This window comes from Myxocyprinus asiaticus, chromosome 33 (assembly GCF_019703515.2).
Source record: "Myxocyprinus asiaticus isolate MX2 ecotype Aquarium Trade chromosome 33, UBuf_Myxa_2, whole genome shotgun sequence".
NCBI lineage: Eukaryota > Metazoa > Chordata > Actinopteri > Cypriniformes > Catostomidae > Myxocyprinus > Myxocyprinus asiaticus.
This window is the reverse complement of record NC_059376.1, coordinates 25,129,562-25,144,380: the sequence shown is the minus strand read 5'-3', so window position 1 is coordinate 25,144,380 and position 14,819 is coordinate 25,129,562. Positions and strand designations below refer to the sequence as shown.

General features: G+C 37.4%; 1 protein-coding gene across 2 annotated transcripts; it reads left to right on the top strand.

Annotated features, from left to right (window-relative positions):
- The first annotated feature begins 1,443 nt into the window (after positions 1–1,443).
- LOC127424418 (prophage side tail fiber protein homolog StfR-like) lies at positions 1,444–14,817 on the top strand. 2 transcript variants are annotated; one of them, XM_051669609.1, is made up of 5 exons: positions 1,444–1,697; positions 8,650–9,069; positions 11,718–11,823; positions 12,007–12,055; positions 13,329–14,817. In XM_051669609.1, exons 1-5 carry the CDS (start codon positions 1,631–1,633, stop codon positions 13,386–13,388), a joined length of 702 nt encoding a protein of 233 aa, XP_051525569.1. In that variant the 5' UTR covers positions 1,444–1,630; the 3' UTR covers positions 13,389–14,817. The 2 variants fall into 2 exon arrangements, with proteins under 2 accessions (XP_051525569.1, XP_051525570.1); XM_051669610.1 differs by lacking the exon at positions 12,007–12,055.
- Positions 14,818–14,819: the final 2 nt, after the last annotated feature.

Below are 14,819 nucleotides of genomic sequence, written 5' to 3'. Positions count from 1 at the left end.
CATTAATAACGTGAAAAATTACTATTACAATTTCAAACTACTTCAAAGAATTCTCATCAAAAAATCCTCCACATGCAGCAATGACATCTTTGCAGATCCTTGACATTCTAGCTGTCAGTTTGTCCAGATACTCAAGTGACATTTCACCCCACGCTTCCTGTAGCACTTGCCATAGATGTGGCTGTCTTGTCGGGCACTTCTAACGCACCTTACAGTTTAGCTGATCCCACAAAAGCTCAATGGGGTTAAGATCCATGACACTTTTTTCCAATTATCTGTTGTCCAATGTCTGTGTTTCTTTGCCCACTCTAACCTTTTCTTTTTGTTTTTCTGTTTCAAAAGTGGCTTTTTCTTTGCAATTCTTCCCATAAGGCCTGCACCCCTGAGTCTTATCTTTACTGTTGTACATGAAACTGGTGTTGAGCGGGTAGAATTCAATGAAGCTGTCAGCTGAGGACATGTAAGGCGTCTATTTCTCAAACTAGAGACTCTGTTGTACTTAGTTATATCTGGGCCTTCCACATCTCTTTCTGTCCTTGTTAGAGCCAGTTGTCCTTTGTCTTTGAAGACTGTAGTGTACACCTTTGAATGAAATCTTCAGTTTTTTGGCAATTTCAAGCATTGTATAGCCTTCATTCCTCAAAACAATGATTGACTGATGAGTTTCTAGAGAAAGCTGTTTCTTTTTTGCCATTTTTGATCCAATATTGAACTTAAGACATGCTAGTCTATTGCATACTGTGGCAACTAAAAAACAAACACAAAGACAATGTTAAGCTTCGTTTAACGAACCAAATAGCTTTCAACTGTGTTTGATATAATGGCAAGTGATCTTCTAGTATCAAATTAGCAATTTAGCATGATTACTCAAGGATAAGGTGTTGGAGTGATGGTTGTTGGAAACGGGGCCTGTCTAGATTTGATCAAAAATGATGGTGCTGGTTTTTTTTATATTAGTAATGTCCTGACTGTACTTTGTGATCAGTTGAATGCCACTTCAGTGAATTAAAATACCAATTTCCTTCCAAAACAGCAAGATCAAATCAAATCAAATCACATTTCTTGACACACAGCCATATACACAAGTGCAATGGTGTGTGAAATTCTTGGGTGCAGTTCCGATCAATATAGCAGTCGTGACAGTGATGAGACATACACCAGTAGATATGTACATAGATCTGTACATTATTCCAAACTTTTGGCCACCAGAGTACATAAAAACAATTATAATAATTATTAATAATTTGTATTACCTCAGTAATATTAATATATATTAAACTTCATAATAAAAAAGTTTGAGCACATTTCTAGGGCCAAAAAGAGAGAGCACTGGACAGATAGACAGAGAGTTACTTTAAGGGATAAGGGGTAGGACCACCTAACACCAATGTCCAACCCCCTACCCTGTAAAGACACATACTTACACACAGTACACATTAACACTCTATCACTCTGGCTCTCAGTTCCTCTGTCCAGACTGCTGCTCCAGACCTCACCGCCCCTTTCCATTCAAACCAACTTTAAGCCACACATTTGAGAGTGTGAGCAAGCATTTCATCCAGAGCTTGCTGTGCATTTTTAGGAGCCTCTGAGTTTGTAAAAGTTTCAGTTGGACGACAGAACAGTTACCATGATGAGGATCATACTGCTGCTACTGGTCGCCTTGGCAGGGCCTTTCTTTACATTTACCCGAGCAAGTAAGTCAACACACACACACACACACACACACACACACACACACACACACACACACACACTCACACACACACACACACACACACTAGGTACAGCTATTACATATTCTGTCATAATCTCTGTCCATTTCTCTCCATTCTGATGTTATCCCTTAATTACCATACTCTGTTTGTTTCTACTTCACTTAATGACCATTTCTTTCATTCATTCAGTGCACTCTTTTCGTACTAATTCTATTTTGATTACAGACAGTAAATAACTTTGTTTGTCCTCATGTTTTATTATACATGCATCATGCTATATATACATATATATATATATATATATATATATCTATCTATATATATATATATATATATATATATATATATATATATATATATGGGAAAATATATTCTGTGACTATTTGGTTTTTTAGTCATTATTACATAAGCAAGATGATTTTTAAAAGGTTTCAATGTGTTCTGGTCATGAAAAAATCTACCCAGACATCTAAGCATGTGCTGATAAGTGTTTCTCTCATTTGGACAATGTTCTGGGAAAATGATGTAATGGTGCATCGACTCTTGTGCCATTAAACATCGGTCTTGAGTTGACCAGCATTGATCTATCTCTCGCCATCTCTCTGTCTCTGTTTCTCCCTCTTCTCTTAATCTGGGCTGGGTTACACATGTATATTAATAGATCTGAGTCTATATTTAAGGGTAGCATTTGAGCACTTAGTATACAGGCTGGTTACATCTGAGCGCAGAGCAGGCTCCGGAGAGAAAGCGAGAGAGACACCCCTTGTAACCATCTTTGGCAGGGTTTCAAGCCTTCAATCCTTCAGAGGTGGGATAGAGGGGGCATGGAGGTTATTATTAAACTGCAGTGCCTCTGACTCATTGCCCGGTGTCGGTTACAACTCTCTAGTCTAAACATCACATTAAGACGTTCAGCAAGTTTGAAACTTTGGAAAACTTCACTCCCAGCAATCAGAGGAGTGGTATCAGCGCACACTCTTCCTCTCCAGACTTCCTCTGTCTCTCCTTCGGTCTCTCTTATTCTTTCTCCTGTTGCCATTAATCTCCCTATCTTACCAGTTTTGTGGTATCACTCCCTGTTTTAAAAGTGAAGTGCTAACGGTTGAACGTTTCTTCTCCATAATCCTCCATATATACAGTTCTGTGCACAAGTCTTTAGGCACATTATATGTTTCACAAAAACATTTGTCTTAAGATGGTTATTTTATCTTCTGTTTTAGTGTGTCAATAGGAAATATACATTTTCCAAACATTCCTTTTGCAAGCAGAATAGAAGTAGTACAAGGAGTCCTACAACAGATGGTATGGCCCCCACAGAGCCCAGATCTCAACATCACTGAGTCAGTCTGGTATTACATGAAGCAATTAAGGTAGATAGAAGATCTAAATAGATAGAAGAACTGTGGCAATTTTCCAAGATGCTTAGAACAACCATGAAAAATTGTGCACAAATGTACCTAGGAGAACTGGTGCTGTTTTAAAGGCACAGGGTGGTCATACCAAATATTGATATATTAACCTTTTATGTATACTGCACTTTGTATAAAGTTAATTGGCAAATAAAAATTATTCATGGCATATATATATATATATATATATATATATATATATATATATATATATATATATATAATATATATATATCCTCACTATTTAACATTTTTCACAACTGCCTACAGAATTGCACAGTACTGTCTATAATATACAATATATGTCTTATACTGTATATCTTCTTGCTATAATGTAAATACTAATGCCTTGCTGATGTAGAAATTACTATAACACTAAATTATCTAAGGAAAGGGGGAAAAGCATGGATATACTGTTTACTGTATATATCTATATCCATATATTGTATATCCTTATCTGTGTACAGCTATAACTACATGACTCAATCTATTACGTTGTAGTGTGTGTTATGAATACAGTAATGGCACACTGACATTTGAGAGTACGTCTAGTTATTGGGTGTACTGGGAGATAATTTAGCTATATAAACCCTGAGCCTCTCACATGGCCTCCTAAATGCAACCACAGGCTCACCCCAACCTCTTTATTGAGCTCAGTCTGAATCAACTTCACATTACTCAATCTGAATCTCAGAACTTAATCTCAATCAGATCTTCGCACAGCTGAATCTGCATTAATTCAAGGTGATCAATCGTAATAAACTCCATAAAAAATGTAATTTTACTCAAAAATCTGAATCCGCCCCTCAGTCTGAATCAGCTTCTCACAGTGCTGTCTGACAAAGCTGAATCTGAATTAACTTCATAGTGCTAAGTTTGAATGAACTCCATTGTATGAATTCATTCCTCAATCTGAATCAACTCCTATGAGATCTGACAGAATAGAATTCAACATATTGTGCCGAATTAAGTCCATACAATTTAAATGAACCTCATAATCTGAATCCACTTGTCAATCTGAATCCACTCCTCAATCAGAATCTACTCCTCAGAGCTCTGATAGAGTGACTCTAAATGAGCTGCATAGAAAATCTGAATCTGAATACACCCCTCAATCTGAATTAATGTCTCATTCCTAAATGCAGACTAACTCTTCAGAATCAGTTCTTTTGACACTATTTACACTTGGTATTAAGATGCATCTTGTGATCGGATTTGGAGGGGAGGATCTCTGATTTCATGACGACATACATCAATCACTTTGCTACTGCATGATATTAAATCGCAAGTCAGAAAAGACAAAGAAACGGCATGATTTTTTCTTTCAGATGAAGCTGAAATTTAATCTAAGCACAAACGCAACATTTCAAACAGAATTAACTGTTATTTTAGTGAATTTCTTGTATTAACCTGAGCTACAGATGCTTGTCATCTGTGTCCCTGTATGTTGATATCAGACATACTGAAGACGATCTGTGAAGCTATCGTGCGTGTATATGTATCTGCTTTTTAAATTTTCTGATCGGACGGTTAATTCCTGTTAAAGCTGCTCGTAAACGGCAAAGTTTAAACTTTTGTTTTAGCTGTTGATTGACAGGATTGAGGGTTGGAGCTTCACTGCTGTCCGAGACGCCTTCAGGACGGATTAGCATTTACACCTCAAATGTGAGGTGGTCTCATTTGTTTTTGAACAACCATCGTATGTGGCTTTCGTGATCTGATCACAAATGTTTTAGACCCCGTTTAAACCTGTATTTAAGGCTGACCACTTTGGATCAGCTCACCAGAAACACATCTTAAAACCAGGTGTAAACACCACAAGTAAGTAAGGAATTAAGATTTGTTTGGAACTGCAGCGTTCTGGCAGATATACAGCCTATTCAGAGTTTTGACTCCCTTACTCTGGAGTATTATGTGCTGTATTTAGATCAGGCTGTGAATGTTAATCTGTGATATGTTGTCTGGAGAGTGTGAGTCTGAGAGAGAACAACTGTGTGTGTGTGTGTGTGTGTGTGTGTGTGTGTGTCTGTTCTGTGTCTGTTCTAGTGATAAGAGTGATTTTCCACTTGCTATGTCCTCTGCTGCCCACTCATGACATGCCATGCAACGTGAATGTGTGCCTCTTTATGAGATGTTCTTCACTCTTTTTCCCCAGTACTAAAAACATTCCAGCTTCATACTCCCTCACAACACATATACACACATGCTGAAGCAGTAGATTGTGATGGTGATGGATTGGGCTGAAGGGGGTTCTCTGTCTTTCCTTTGTGTAACCCTGGAAAAGGTTTTGTTCCCTGTTTAACAGACACCCAATATTGGCCTCATTTTCTCTATTTCCCTCCGTCTCTACTCTTTGTATTTGTCTTGCCCTGTTTTTCTCTTTCCCTTTTATGGATTTTGTTTTCTCAGGGAAATGGTTCAGGCTTGGTCATAGACATGAATTGGATAATCTAATGTGAGATTTTTACTGACATACTCACATACCTGCTCTATTTTAGTGGGTTTTGACTCATTATTGCCTATACTAGCAGAAAGGCACTTTCTCACACTATTTCCCCCTCCCTCCCTCATAATGTACAGTTATGTACAACAGTCATGCCAGTCTGTAGAACACAGAGGAAGAGAGCAAGAGAACAGTTCGCTCTTTTTCCATACTCTGCTCCTATCAACACATCATGTGTATGTATGTGAATGTGTGTGTGTGTGGTAGTGGTTGGAGATGAAGAGTGCCATACTTGATTTCCTTTATCTGAGCAGTACAAGATTTTACAGCAAACAGTAAAGTAAATGTCCCTTCTTTATCAGAACAGGAGGGTTAAGCAATTCCTCATACTCCACATAATAAGTATGACTTTAAATGTTTTACTCACTGACATATTTTTGACCAAGGAAAAGCTTTTTGTTGTTTATTTTAAAGTCATCCCTTCATTATTAACCAATTTCTTGCCATTATATATATATATATATATATATGCATAATGTGCTTGCAAAATGAAGAAAATGGGTTTGATGCCTAGAGGCAAAATGGGCAATTACTGTAATTAATGATCCATACAAATGTGCAAAGGCAAAACACAGTAACTACACATGTCAAAATTGTCAAAATGAAGTATTGGGTGGCCATAAGACTATGATCTGTACTGTGACAGACGGGTTTGGCTCAACTATGCTCAGACTGATCTACATACCTAAACAGTGCATTAACACATGTGTACAACACATTTGTCTAGAGTAGACAATCAAGTCATTTTTCACAGTTTCAGTGTTCACATAGTTAGCCTTTGCAGTGTAGCATAGCACGCAATGTGCTTAGTCTGATCTGTTTAACTTATGCTGAATTTGATATTTTAAACTGTGTAGTTCAGTAGCTGAGGTGGTGTGATTGTAGAGGGAGGTTTCCTTCAAATCGCCAAGAAAAAGCCACTCATATGGAGTCCATCTGGCTTAGACACCAGCACACAGCACTGATCTGAGCACAGTTTTTTAGTGCTTCTAATGGTTCCTGAGGTCTTAAAGAGTGATGCAGAAACATCCATCATCAGCCCCAGAGGAAAACAATGCCATTTTTGCCCTTTTTTGAACAGTGAGACATTTTTGCACATTCTCCCATGCATCATTTCCTTTTGAGTAGTTAAAGTCGACTCTACCCAGGAAGTGAGACAATTAGTCTGAAAGAGAGCATGACGTAGACAGGAAGTGATCTTATTAGTTTAGTGCTGAGTAGAAGGGTGTGATTTTCTGGGTGGGTGTGGTTGGATATCTTTGGACGAAATGTATGAGTATATGTGTAAGTGCATTTTTGTCGGGCCGTTGGAGAGGCCGGAATGTTCTTACTATTAAATACAGGCCATGACAAATGTCTGGCTCAGCCATGTGATACAGTCACCAGAGAACCAAAACACAGAGCAAACAGCGTCAGTGTCTCTGGAATTTCTCTGCTCTCATCCAAACCTGTTACCTCTGCCCCTTTCGCTACGTACGAAAAGCCATCATTTCACACTTAGTTTAGATGGCTGAGGAAGTGCATCATCCGTGTACACTCATAGTACACTTTTTGTTGTTGCATTTTTAGTGTGAACATTCAACTCGCACTACTTACACTACAAAATGACATACAGTAGCACAGAAGTATGCAGTTTGGGATGCACCAAAAGAAAAAAACATTTACTGTGACCATCTGTTGCTTTGGTTCAGGGTCAGAAATTCACGGGGCTCGGGGCAAAAATGCCACCAAATGAGACAAAAATTTCCCAGAAAATCAAAATATGGGAGCAAAATAATGAATTCCTCTGTTTTATTTGCAGTATCTCATTTATTTCTTAATATTCTAATCTATTCAAATATATACTGTAGCCTATACTATTGCATTTATTATAAGATTTGATTATTCAGATTGATAATTATTATGTTAGTAAATTATGTTAGTAAATTAATTAAATTGTATTGTTTTAAATAAAAGGTTGACGCACAGTATTTTGTTACAGATATGTTTAAAAAACACATGCACTCATAAAAATAAAAAATAGCCCTTTTCAAATCAAGAAATTCACTTTAAGGCAACAAATATTGCCCCTTAAAGAAAAAGTTAATTTCTGAAACTGCTTTGGTTATGTCATGTGATATGTCTGTGATGAGGAGGAGGGCGTGGCCAGGCCGTGATGGTGCACAGCCGGCGCTAAATCAGCTGATCAGCGGGAGAGCGAGATAAAGGGGAGCCGAGGCGCCAGTTTGGGAGAGAGAGAGACGCATGCAGCCGCGTTGCATGTGTGTCCTTATGTTTATGTTTGTTTCATAATGAGTTTGATATTAAAGTTTATGTTTATTGTTCAGCCAGTTCCCGCCTCCTCCTTGCCCACCTTTGAACTGTTACAATGTCATATATAGCTTGCATGACATTCATTTATTTATTTCCATGCTTGAAACTACATACATTTTCAAGCAATATTGTTGTATTTTTTGATTAGGCACTGAACAGAATTCCCAAAACAAATTTTTAGGCAAAAAAATGGCTTTGAGGTTCTAGGAGGACAGGACTTTATGGGGGCGACTCGATATTGCGTGACACTGGTCCTCTAATATCACTGGGCAGTAGTACTGAGATTTAGTATAACAGCACAGGGATGCTTTGTTTGTATCACTCTGCTTGTCTGAGTTTGCTGCCAGGGGCGGAATGGCCATAGGGAGAACTGGGACTTTTCCTGTTAGGCTGGCCATGAAACCCCCCACCTCAGTTTTTAATTTGAACCCAAGGCCGATTTCTCTTCCCAGTCCACCCCTGTTTGCAGTTTTCCAGACAGGCTGCCAGTCTGGGTATTGTTCTAATGTAACACACAACCCTTGATCCTATTTAGCTTATTTTAGAGCTAATTTTGGTAGTGATAGTGTGATATTGCTGAAAGGGATAGTTTACTCAAAAAATTACAATTATGTCATCATTCGTGTGAGGGTGAGTAAATAATGACACAATCTTCATTTTTGGGTAAACTATCCCTTTAATTAACTTCTGCTTGAATGTGTGCCAGGTACTCTAGTGTCAACAGCTTCTGTGGCTGTATATCCAGTAGCTGCATCAGAACAGTCTCCTGCAGTCACAGAGAAAGCAGAAGAAGCAGCTCCTCAAGAAGTAGTTTCAACAGCAGCTGCTCCTCATGCTCAAGAGGCAACGGTGGCGGCTGCCACCACATCCGATGCCGGTGAGCCATCAGTTTCCACAGAAACACCAACAATACAGTCAGCAGCACTAACACAAGCAGTTGCAGCAACATATGCAGCAACAGAAGCAGCAACAGAAGCAGCAACAGAAACAGGAACCACAGAGTCAGCCAACAATGTAGCCTCCACATATGTTGCAAAACCAGAAGCAGAAACGCAGGAACCTGGTGAAACAGGAGCAGAAAGTCCAGAAACACAACGGAATGAGGTGGAGATGGAGGAGCAAGAAGGTTAGATACACACTTTCACAGACAAACCCACAGTGTAAGGGACTGTTCACACGCATTCCAGCATCCATCTGCACTGGGGGTTTTTTTTCACTCAGTTTTTTATATAAACATGTGCAACATGAAATCTTTGACCATTGTGGCACGTCTTGCTGTTTTTTAGCACCTCGCTCCATAAGCGTCACGTTTTTAAAACAACGCTTAAAATTTTGTCATCATATACTCACCCTCATGTTGTTCCAAACACATTTGACTTTCTTACGGTGGGCCCAGGGGTGCACAGCACAACAAAATTAGCAATGCAAATAAAAGCTGAAAACACACCGGAAATAAACCACAGCACAATGAAATTAAGCCACAACACAACGAAAAAGCCACAGCACAACCATATTAAACCTCAACACAATGAAATTAAGCCACAACACAATAGTAATGTGAAGTCTGGTTCATTTCCACAAACCGGTATTTCGGATGGTTTGTTTCAATAAACCGGTTCAAATGAAAGATTCAGTAGTTCTTTTACGTTATCACGCATTGGCATCACTAGTACGTAATTCTAACATCCTGGTGTCAAGGTATTCACCCTGAAACATTCAAATAAAGCCATATGTGAATGCACATTGCTGATTATTACCTTTTATTCAAATAAGTTATAATAAGGGTGTTTATTGTCATCAGTGTTTCATTCTGTGATCCTACATGTCGAATTGCCTATAACTAACAAATACTGTATTGTTTACATCTTGCTGGATAAGTTTCCTACATTAAAGTTTTACACTTAAAGCACCCAATACAGACTCTGATGTACAAATGTGGATATGTTCTACATGTCTAAAGCATATAAAGAATAAACTAGTCTCACTCGACTCACCAGAAACTATGATTTAGCTTACGACAACTTAATCTATAATCTTCATGCATAATAAACAATAGTAAAATTCATTTGCATCTCTCGACTTAAAGTTTTTGCAAGTCAAAAGCATCTTTTCAGTATGTTTTGTCATTAAAGAAAATTTTATTTTGCCCCAGGCTCGTTCAAGTGCTTGATACACGCATACTCATCGTATCAGCAGCTCACTCATCAGACTCCTCGGTAATCCTCTGCAAATTTCGGCAGTTATTTGGACCGGCTCATTCGGTTCTTTTTGAGTCAGACACAACCGAAAAGCTGACTTTCGATTCTGCCTGTAGGTGTGATTCGTTCATTTCGAAAAAGGTTCTTTGGTTCAATTGTCGGTCTAGTTACTTGTAAGAGCCATCTATCCTGTATGAGTCCATCTCCTTCATTTCAAACTTGGTCTCAGGACTCAAGCTACTGGTTGTCTGCATTTGGTGTCGTTTTAGTATGCTGTTGCTGATAGGTACATAAGTTAATATAGATTTCTTGAAAATGTCCATCACATACAAACACATCTAGAAAACAAATATATTTTTAATAATTTATATTAGTAACATCATCGAGTAAAAATGCCTACTTAATTCTCGAGACCTTCATTTACAAATATTTTTTAAATAATCCAAATATAACAGAAACAAACATCTGTAGGTTTATAAATGTTATCTTTGGCTACTGCAATTAACGTCTCAATACATTGCAAGTCCTCTGTAATCCTTGAAAAACTTCGACAGTTAGTGGGACCCGCTCATTCAGTTATTTTTGAAGTGGACAGTTCGACGTGCTGTGTAGCCAGTACAAGTATTTCAGCTGTGCATCTTGTGTCATCAACCCGGAACTAAAGTTCGATTTTGTGAATCGGCTCAACCAGTTTCTTGCTGAGAATCGTCTCAAAAGAACGAATCGTTCAAGAATCGGACATCACTACAACATAGCGGAAAAGCCACAACACAACTAAATTAAGCCAGAGCACAACAGAAAGGCCACAGCACATTGGAAATAAGCCACAACACAATGAGATTAAGCCACAGCACAATGTAATTAAGCCACAACAAAACGGAAAAGACAAAACACAAAAAAAATTAAGCCACAATACAATGAAATTGGGCCACAGCACAACAAAAAAGCCACAGCACAATGATATGAAGCCACAACAAAACAAAATTAAGCCAGAGCACAACAGAAAGGGCAAACCACATTGGAAGTAAGACACAACACAATGAAATTAAGCCACGACACAATGGAACAGCCACAACACAACAAAATTAAGCCTTTTCTTTGTGTGTTGTGGCTTGATTTTGCTGTGTTGTGTCCTAATTTCAAAATTAGCTTAGCTAATTTTGTTGTGTCTGGGCTACCGTATTTCTTTCTTCCATGGAACACATAGGAAGATGTTAAGCAGAATTTTTGCCTCAGTCACCATTCATTATATCGTTTTTCCATACAGTGAATGTGAATAATCACTGAGGCTATAATTCCATTTTGTGGTCCACAAAAGAAAGTCATACAGGTTTGGAACAAAATGAGGGTGAGTAAATGATTTTGAATTTTTATTTTAATTAATTAATTTCTTTTTATTTACTGGTTTTATATAGACCCCTGTGTTCTGTTCCATTTCTCTGTGCTGCATCTAACTGATTTAGAATACAAGGACACATCCTGTGTGAACAGACCCTAATTACTGTAAACATAAGCGAGCATGTGTGTGACAATGAGCAGTTTTGGACATGATAGCTTGTGTTCTTCCTCTCTCTAGTTATGGGCACGGGACAACTGGTGGGGATTGTAATCGGTGTGTTGACCACAGTGATTGTGGTCATTGCCGTAATCATCTTGGTGGTCAGGAGAATGGGACAGTACTCGTAAGTACTATTTGTCTCTTTCTGTGCAATTATGAGCAGTCAAAGAACAGTTTCCTCATTTATAATTTTGAGTGTGACACTATGCTGCTTGAGGGTGCCTGCTTTTGGAATGTGTTCTCTGAATGAATGTCTGGGGTGAAATGAGATTTGCATTTTAATAGTAAATGGTTTTCTATGTTGTAGGACTGCAAAGAAACGAAAGCCTCAAAAACAAGAGGGCATCATGATCTCTGTAATCATCTTATTGATGCATTGATAATCCCTATTAATTGGTGTAACCCAATTGCTAATATTCATTGTTTAAATGTATTGTAACATGACAACCCTATGTTGCTCCTCCATTCTCTGGCAGTATTGGAGACAAACCACTGCTGAACTGTATCTAGGATCAGAATTTTAAACAGATAAATTATATCATAATGGAATCCTTTAACAGCAGAACAGAATATTTAGCTCTAGAATCAACAAGTGATACAGTCACTATGGTTACCAGAAATCTCCTATTCAATGTCTCCATCCTGACCAGCTGAGAAATTCAAAATTTACAATCTGAATTTCTGTAAAAACTTTACAACTGTACTGACAGTTTTAAAATGGTATGGCAACACAGTGCTGTTCATGTGATACTAATTAGTTGTTTCCATGGTACTAATATGGTGTCTCCCAAAAAACAAAATAATATGGCCAAAAATAACCCATGGAATTCAAATGATCTAAAAATTATTCCAGGTTTATAATTTGGTAATAAACTGCAAAAAATTATTTTCTTCCTGTGTATTTTTTTGTCTTGTTTTCCAGTAGAAATATCTAAACATTCTTAAAAAAGATTTTAGCATAAGAAAACAAGACGTAGGTAATACAATTTTGTAATGGTTATGCTTATAACAAGAAAGCTATTTGTCAATAGGGTAAGAAAAAAAAACTTGATTCAAAGGGAAAACAAGTTTATTTTTTATTACCCCAAAATAGTTTTTTTAAGCTTTACATTTAGAATTTGCAAACAAATGTTAAATTTAATATGATTTCTCTTAAAAAAAAGACTAAATGTGTTATATAATTTTGCTTCTCAAGTAAACTTTTCTTGTTTTAAGTATGTTTAGATATTTTTACTAGAGAAAACAAGACAAATATTCAGTAGGAGAAATGTATTTTTCTGTTAATTCCATGTTCTTCCATTCTATCATTTGAATTCAAAATATATATAAAAAAACAAAAAAACAAATACTCAGTAAGAAAATTATATTGTGCTGTGTGAAATACATTTTTAATTTAACTCGTAAATGCAAATTTTATTTTTTAAATGTATTAACATGTCAATTGTTTCTTCAATTATACAGTTATACATGTATTTCCTTTCTTGTGTTAGAAACAATCTTGTGTCTGTTGCTGATGTACCATATTTGTACTAAACTACCTTGTTCTTTCTTTCTTTCTTTCTTTCGATCGTTCTCTCTCTCTCTCTCTCTCTTTCTTTCTATCTATCTATCTATCTATCTTTCCATCAGCCCCTGAGAAGAAAACCAGCACGACAGGAACAAAAGAAGAAGACATTCTGGAAGTTCTGAACTATTGTTCTGATGTTAAAAAACAATGCTAGCTGTACTCTAACCATCCAGGACTATAAGGGAAGCAGGAGAGAGGTCCCATTCACTTTCCAATTGAAAAGGATGCCCTGCCCAACCCTCTCAGCCTTCCCATTCACCTCCATCTACCCCACCCGCAACTCCCCTAATTTAGCTTGCGAAACCCCATTGATCCCCGAACAGAGAGAGGCCACAGGAAGTTACAATATCTACGTTTTTAACCATGTAAACGGGATGAGTGAATGTGGTCTCACTAACTCTGAGTTTGTGAAAGACCTAATAAACAAATACAAACACAAACAGCACATGCAAGCAAAAGCTAATATATTTTTATATAAATCCCACTCAGTGTAAATATCATACCAAAAAACTCCACAGTGTCTTCATCTGTCACATCATTTAATTATGGATCAGATTTTACATCGTTTTTCCCTATAGAGTTGTCCTTTAGAAGTATTACATGTTATGTGCAGTTTATAAACTGTTATAAGCAGATTTACATTTATGTATTTGGAAGACGCTTTTATCCAAAGCGACTTACAGTGCACTTATTACAAGGACAACCTGGAGTTAAGCGCCTTGCTCAAGGACACAATGGTGGTGGCTGTGGGGGTCGAACCAGCAACCTTCTACTTACCAGTTCTGTGCTTTAGCCCACTCCAGATGCTCAGGAAACGTGCTCAGGACACGCTCTAGAGACTCAGTCCTTTCTAAAAATGTCTAATTTGCTAGTTGAGCAGCCTTAAAACTGATGCCTAAAATCTAATACATAGTTTTTAAATATAGTTAAGTGGAGCAACACAATAAGGGCTCTCATATAGGTTTTTAATTGAAGTGCATTAATATGAAGTGACTTGACTGCGTTATTCTTATCTGTCACCAATTCCAAAAGTGACATCACTTCCTCAGGGACACATCACTGAGTGTTCCAATCAGCTTTGCTCCAGCACACAGCTGCTATTGGCATGTATCAATAAAATCCTGTTGTTTTTCACCCTGGAGTACATTATTTTAACAGCATACAGACATTCTGTATCAATAAGCCTTATACATCTTGCATGGTATAGTTATTTGCATTTCTTTGTGTCAGTGATGTGGTTTCACATCCTCTTCACACTGAAGTTTATTGTGTTTCTTTCTGACGTTCTAGAGCATGGCTACCCTGGGCTTTGCTTTAAGAGATTGGCAATAAATGCACTGAATGATGAAAAACACATTTTAATATTGAGAAGAGGCTTTGGACACTGCAACTTTATTTTCATTGTTTTCTCTTTATAATACATCACTCCATGTTTTCACTTTTCCATTCAATGTCAGAGTCCTCTTAAAACAGAGTGTTTGTCTGTGTTAGGGTAATTTTGGTGATGATTGTTCATTCTGTTTCTCAATAATAAAGTTAAAATGTATGAAGTA